At 40.1% G+C, this 7,532-nt stretch overlaps 1 protein-coding gene across 1 annotated transcript; it reads left to right on the top strand.

Moving 5' to 3' along the window:
- The first annotated feature begins 6,552 nt into the window (after nucleotides 1–6,552).
- eca (eclair) lies at nucleotides 6,553–7,532 on the top strand. Its single transcript, XM_065219714.1, has 4 exons — nucleotides 6,553–6,825; nucleotides 6,887–7,018; nucleotides 7,079–7,314; nucleotides 7,382–7,532. The coding sequence occupies exons 1-4, from the start codon at nucleotides 6,693–6,695 to the stop codon at nucleotides 7,529–7,531; spliced, it is 651 nt and encodes a 216-aa protein (XP_065075786.1). The 5' UTR covers nucleotides 6,553–6,692; the 3' UTR covers nucleotide 7,532.

Below are 7,532 nucleotides of genomic sequence, written 5' to 3'. Positions count from 1 at the left end.
AACAATGCACGCTTATACAACTTTCAGATGACGGTGTGGTTTCCGTAAGAGGTCCACATTCCGTGGACTTGCAAGGACCATTGCAAAGCTCCTTAGATAACTTGTCTTCTTGGGCTAGGAATCTAGGGATCGAATTCTCGCCGCAGAAAACTGAACTGGTAGTGTTTACTCGAAAGCGGTACCCAGCTCAAATGCATCTTAATCTTTTGGGCAGAAACATTATTCAATCATTGTCTTTCAAGTACCTTGGGGTCTGGTTTGATTCAAAGTGCACTTGGAATACCCATATTAAGTATTTGAAGCAAAAATGTCAGCAGAGGATCAACTTTCTCCGTTTAATTTGCGGCACATGGTAGGGTGCTCATCCGGGAGACCACATAACGCTTTATAAAACAACTATTCTTTCTGTTCTAGAGTTCGGCTCTTTCTACTTTCTCTCGTCTCGAAAATGTCACCTAATAGAATTGAAACGAATTCAATATCGTTGTCTGCGTATTGCTCTCGGCTGTATGCACTCAACGCATAACATGAGTCTCGAGGTTCTGGCAGGAGTAACACCCCTCCAGAACCGTTTGTGGGAGCTCTCTCTCAGAATACTAATCAAATGCGGAGTGACGAACACACTTATAATTGAAAATTTTGAAGAAATTCTTGGGCTGAACACACAATCTCGATTTATGAGAATCTACCACCACTACATATCGTCAGATATGTGTCTTCCTTGTTACACTCCAGACCGTGCTCACTTCACCAATCGCAGTTCCTCAATTGAATATGATCTGACCATGAAACAAGCAACTCATGGGATTCCCGATCAACTTCGACCTGTTATTATCCCGCGTATTTTTACTGAAAAGTACCAACACGTCAATTGCGTGAACAGATATTTTACAGACGGGTCTCGTCTCAGTGGATCCACTGGCTTCGGTGTCTTCAATGAAAACTCTAGCGCCTTCCTTAAACTCCAGGAACCTTGTTCCGTTTTTGTTGCTGAGCTGGCAGCAATCAACTTCGCATTGGGGATGATTTCCAACATGCCCGCAGACCATTAATTAATCATGTTTTGTTGTTTCTGACATCATCCACATCCAGAGGGCGAGTCACTTTCGAATGTATGGGAATGGTAGGAAACCATTTGGAAATGCATGAAAATTTTCAGTTTTTATTCATTATCGTCTTTATGGGCAGTTTTAGATGCACAAAAATTGCACGAGTACATTACTATGGTGATAAGGTAAACACTCGTTTATTTGTTTCCTTCTGTAAAAGCATGTTCAGTCACAAATCGTGGATTGTCTGATATTCTCCATACTGCAAAAATGATTTTCCTACCACTGAAGGGGCGACATCTCTCGGATCTTCAGTATAGCTACTACTCAAATCATATAATTAATTCATCTTCTCGGATAGTCTCAGTTCGATTGAGGCTATTCGGTCGATGAAACCAAGTAGGCACTCATCTTATTTCCATTCAAAGGTAAGGGAGCAGATGAGTGTGCTGGTCGAAAGATCATTATGATTACCTTTGTATGGGTCCCCTCACATTGCTCAATCCCAGGCAATGAGAAGGCGGACTCTCTCGCAAAGGTGGGCGCGCAGGAAGGCGAATTTTATGACAGGCAAATTTCACACGATGAATTTTACCATTTAGTGCGTTAGAGTACCCTTTCGAGTTGGCAAACCGATTGGGACAATGGAAATCTTGGACGGTGGTTACATTCAATTATTCCTAATGTTTCTCCGAGAGCGTGGTTTAAAGGCTTGGACTTAAGTTGTGACTTCATTCGCGTGATGAGTAGACTTATGTCCAACCACTACTCGATGCTCATCTCAATAGAATAAACCTCGTGGACAGCAACATCTGTCGGTATGTAAACGGTTACGATGACATCGATCACGCAGTTTGGCAATGTACGGATAATTACGCCGCCAGAGAGCGACTTTTGAATACCCTTGAGGCCCAAGGAAGACAACCCTATGTTCCTATCAGAGACGTGTTGGGAACTCGCGATATCAGCTATGTGCAGTCGGTTTATGTGTTTCTTCAAATGTCTAGTATAATAATTTAATTCCTTTGTCTTTTGTCTCTCTTTAATAGTTTTTGTTTGTCTTGTCCCCCCGTCTCGATGAGTCTCATCGTCGCCCACTGGTCACCATAGCCGGTCGAACTCCAGACGAAACTAGAACCCCACTACCATTCATACTGGCGACAACGCTTTGATGAGACAACGAAACCTTACCCCCAAGCTCCTCCCCTGATCCTATCCTTCGACAATGTACCTCTCTAACCTCGAGTAAGCCGCGGGTATTCGGCCCAACTCCTACTAGACATAGAATTAAGTGAATTTTGTTACAAACAAAGAACAATGAACTATCGGCTCCGTAAAGCTAACGCGATTGAGCCTTCCAAATAAACGAACTATTAAAAAAAAAGTTAAAACTTTAGCGTTCGCGTTGTTATGATATACTTCGTAGATTGGATACTAGCGACACTCACGTCTCTTCTGAAATTCTCAGTTAGACTACTTTCAGGAATAATGCTGGGGAGTAAACATTGGTTCCAATCTAAACAAGAGTAACAGAAGCATAACTGTCCCTATTCCCGGCCACACCCATCTTTACCATAACTAGGGATAGGGAAGGAAATGTTGATGTAGTACTTACTTAACGAGATGCCACCGACTTAGCGACACCCTCATAAGGGCTACGGAGTTGGAGGGTTGGATAGGGTATTCGGTTAGGATTCTTCTCAAGTTGGCGATGCAACCAAAAGTATGTATTGTTTATTTGTTGTTTATTTAATCTTTCGATAGCCGGCTATCGAAAGAACATATTAATTTTGTTTAGTGATCATGAATTTTAAAAGTCATGACGGAGAGCTTGGGATAAACCCATGATTTTCTGCTCAGTAAGCAAAAACGATCCCTCCAGGGTCATCGAGCATCTCAGAACCATAACGCTTCGCGACAATACAGGACTACGTTTTCGATTGATATGCAAACAGTTTCCGAGGTTAATGTTCAATATCAAATATACAAATGATGGTGGCTATTTATTGTGCTGTGGAAGAGCTTGGGGTTAAATCCATGATTTTCTGCTCAGTAAGCAAAATCGATCCCTTCAGGGTCATCGAGCATCTCATAATCCACAGCGCTTCGCGTCAAAGTATGAATATATGGATGAACTATCTATTATTGAATAACTATTATTTACGATAATTACATGAAAGAAATAAAATATAAACTACAAACAAAACGTGACTACTAAAATCTCAAAAAGATATTCTCACAAATATATTTCACGCAACCAGGAATCTCAAAACCATTAAACGCTATAATGATACTCTGCACATGTTAGACACAAGAAGAGGCCAAAAGCAAGCGTCCGTCATACAAAACCCGCCAAATCAACTTGCAGTCACAATCAACCATTCTACGAATCGCGAGCGCTCACGAATCATAAAACCGCTGAATGCTACACTCTGAAAGCGAAATTGACAGGCTCTATGCGTCAAACCTCCGCCCTCCAATCTCCTCCCGCATCCAACAACACAAATCTCCATTACAACATCTAACGAATTCAAAACTCCGAAAATCACTCATCTATAGCAAGTGAGTGGAAGCAACCCTGCATGCAACCATTGTTCATGATACACTTTTTCTGTCTATCTTTCTATTAGGCCTATGGACATGCGTTAGCTTCGAAACTTCTAACCAAACTGGGAAAATTTTCAGATCATAAAAAAAAACTAATATATATTGATTATTTTACGCAAAAACGAGCAATTAATATAAATCTCTTGTATCGTATGCTAATGCTAATTGACTGTAACAAAAATAATATGCCTAAATAAAATAAAATATTAATAAAATTATATGCAAAATTTACTAGAAGATCATTACTTTATTGGTGAGAAGTTTCTAATAAGCCCTCCCAGTTCCTCTGTATACAGAACACATCTGATACTACAATCAGAATTGCTCAGTCTGCATGAAGCAGCCGATTTCATCAAGGAGGTTCTAATAACAACCAAGAATTAATCGTTTGAGGCATACTGAAGCATTCAGAAGGTGATATGTGTCACTATAGGAAATCATCATCGTTGCAAATATAAAGTAATTAAACATAACCCTTTGCTTCAGTACCGTCAACCTCCATATCCATGGGGAGGGCATAATACATAAGGTTGAAACTTTATCACACAAACGTTCATGTAAAGTTCCATAACCATTTCAGTTAAAGTTTAGCAAGGATTATAAACAATCCCGTATAAAAAAATACAACAAAAATACAATCACTTTCATTGTCATTGTAACCATGTTATTTAATGTCAAAACATTGGACATTTTTGTCCATCACCATAAAATCACAACGAAATTCATGGTTTACAACAATGAAAATCATGGTATTTGAGAAATTTACAGTAAAAAAGGGGGGTTGTTAAGCATCTTAACAATATAAAAAAGTGATTTTTCTCGAACAAATTTGATCTCATCACACTAATTTTCGTTGTTTGAGCATTGTATCGTTAAAAATCGAAGTCCATTTTTTCTCCCGTACAAAAATTTAGCAATAAATTTTAATGTACTCGAAATTCAACAGTAAAAATCATTGTAATTTCGTTGTTTTATTATAATTATTATTTTTTCGGGATGTTTAACCATTTTCGGTAAGGTCAAGTTATGATTCGCGTTTATGCGGGTAATCATGGCCAGGACTCAATAAGGTAACCCTAATAAAAATAACCATAAAAGCAACCGGTCCGCACTCGTGTTTATTTCAGTTACCATGAGGACGTAATTTGTGATTAGCCCCGTTTCCTTTCAAATTGTATCATTATTTATGTACGGCCTTAAATTTGAAATGACGTTTCACATTTATCTAGCGATGGCCGATTTTCATTCGAATAATCGATTAACGAACCGAAAAGTAAAATATTTTTTTTTTATTGTGTTTATTTATAAGGCCCCCTCGCCTATTAGGCATTGCTTGGGCCGATGACCATTATTTACAATGAGATCCCTTCCCACTTTTATTTTTCAAATAAAACGTATTATCCCCTATTTGATAAGTTGCATTATTTTCATCTAAACGATCTATTTGCTGACCAGTCTTCTGGGTGCACTGATCAGCACGAACTTTCTTTTTTTCGTTTCTCCTTGTGTTTCGACAGCCGGCGTTTGTTGGTATTTTCATTGAAATCCTTTGTTGCGTTTGATGAGCTGGTGCTAGAGTTTTCGTCGTTGCTTGAAGTGTGATGATCCTCGGTTTGATTGTCGGTGTTTCGCTGTTGTTCTTCTGCTGAGAACCCGGTGAAAGCAGGAGATGATTGACCCGATGTCGTTGGCTGGTTTTGTTCGATATCAATCGACGGGAAATCATCGAGACTGAATACCCCCTCGGTTGGTGGAGCTGCTGGAGCGGTGCTATTGTTCGATGTGGCTACATCCAAACATTTCTGTTTGTGATGTGCTGCTCAGCCACAATGGCGGCACGTTTTTGGTTGCTTGTCATACGTTACCAACGTTGTTTCGTTGTCGACCGTGATGTACGATGGAATGGCGCTTTCGAGTCGCATTCGTAAAACTCGAACACCGCTCATGAATCCTGGGAAGTAGTGCTTCCATTTCTCATGTCGACTGGAAATCACTGTCCCGTACTTTACCATGTGGTTCATAACAGTGGCTTGTGGCCATGCCAGAGGAAGATCATGCACTCGAACGGTCACTGCTTCACAATCCACATATACCGGGATTTTGCATTCACTCTTCGCACAGAGAATCGCGTGTTTATAGTTGTGCGCCTTTCCATAGCGCAAGGCAACTTCATTATCTATCATCTCAATAAAAACACAATTTCGGACGTTATGAAACTGAATGCATCTAACGTCCGAATATTGAAGCTTAATATTGTTCTCGAAGAATTTTTGCACTTTTCCCGCATTGGGACGAACTGGAAGGACACTGAAGTCAACAACAAGTGTGTTTTTACGGACTACACTCATTTTCGCTACAATATTTTTCCAAGTTAAGCAGAGCAGAAAGAGAACACGTCCGATGAATACGAGTAATGGCTGTCGGATGGAAAAAAAAAATATTGTTTGTAATCGGTTATATAATGCTGATATAAGCATTAACTTCTCCAGAGGATCATCACCCATCGTTTCAAACATATGCTGCTCTTTTATTGGTGGAAAAATGACAGCACAGCGAACAAAATATCAGGCATAACATTTGATAACGGCACAAAAGCATTTGTGAACAAACCTTCTAAGGCCCTTTACACGCGAAGCAAAGTACGCCCACGCAAACCAGCTTTACGACGTGTTCGGGGTATCATTCAAACCATTTGTGGGATAGTTTACCCATCCGGGATACAGTTGGTTTATGGTATTTGTTTATTAGGGAAAGCGGGAATTTGCATACTTTTTAAACTTTTTTTAAATTTATTTTTGAGTGTGTACTCATATCAGAACCTAAATGCATCCCTGACACCGGTGGGCAAAAGCGAAGGCGGGCTAAATCCCGGCTGGTGCTGTCATCAACGAAGAGCAGCTTTCGAAATGTATTGACGTGTCGCAGCTAAAAGTATCTTTTTCCCTCAACGCTGGAAAATTTTCCCTACATTTTCTACTTTTCTGGCCTTTCAGTTGTTCTTAAATAGCATAGAAAGATAAATAACTGCAGCTCGACATGTTTGTGTGGCGTAGTTTATTGTTATACGTGTTGATTGCGGTGGAGCTTTCCAGTGCTCTGTATTTTCATATAGGTGAAACCGAACGCAAGTGCTTCATCGAAGAAATTCCCGATGAGACTACTGTTATAGGTATTATATTGTTTTGTATGCTCAATAGACATTTAGAATCATCACCCACATTTAATTACAGTTAACTATAAAGTCGAACTATACGATCCACGAAGCGGGGGATTCATGCCATCTTCTCCTGGCATCGGAATGCATGTCGAAGTCAAAGATCCGGATGACAAGACCATCCTTTCCCGTGTGTACAGTTCAGAAGGTTAGTTAGCTTTTAATAGCATTATGGAATACTAATAAAATACTAATATTAATTGTGTAGGCCGAATCTCCTTCACTTCGCACACACCCGGGGAGCATGTCATCTGTATGTACTCCAACAGCACAGCCTGGTTCAGCGGATCTCAATTGCGAGTACATTTGGACATTCAGGTCGGCGAACATGCTATAGATTATGCCAATGTAGCACAGAAAGAAAAATTAACTGAGCTGCAGCTGCGTATCCGACAGCTGTTGGATCAGGTCGACCAAATTACCAAGGAACAGAACTATCAGAGAGTAATTGGAACATTAGCATAGTGTAGCGTTTGTCCATGGTATACTAATTTTATTTTCATTATTCTAGTACCGGGAGGAGCGATTCCGTCAAACAAGTGACAGTACAAACCAGCGTGTTCTATGGTGGTCGCTTGCGCAAACCCTTGTCCTGGTAACCATGGGTCTGTGGCAGATGAAACATCTGAAGAGTTTCTTCGAGGCAAAAAAATTAGTATGAA

The sequence above is a fragment of the Ochlerotatus camptorhynchus genome, unplaced genomic scaffold (assembly GCF_037179485.1).
Source record: "Ochlerotatus camptorhynchus isolate MF236.1 unplaced genomic scaffold, CSIRO-AGI_Acam_v1.1 ptg000109l, whole genome shotgun sequence".
Taxonomy (NCBI): Eukaryota; Metazoa; Arthropoda; class Insecta; order Diptera; family Culicidae; genus Ochlerotatus; species Ochlerotatus camptorhynchus.
This window is presented reverse-complemented; position numbering and strand designations above follow the sequence as displayed.

Bases quoted from the DNA above. Each gene is read 5' to 3' on its own strand.
- eca (XM_065219714.1), top strand. From the start codon at position 6,693: ATGTTTGTGTGGCGTAGTTTATTGTTATACGTGTTGATTGCGGTGGAG. The intron at 6,826-6,886 runs GTATTATATTGT...ATTTAATTACAG, and splicing joins CGATGAGACTACTGTTATAG to TTAACTATAAAGTCGAACTA. The intron at 7,019-7,078 runs GTTAGTTAGCTT...TTAATTGTGTAG, and splicing joins CCGTGTGTACAGTTCAGAAG to GCCGAATCTCCTTCACTTCG.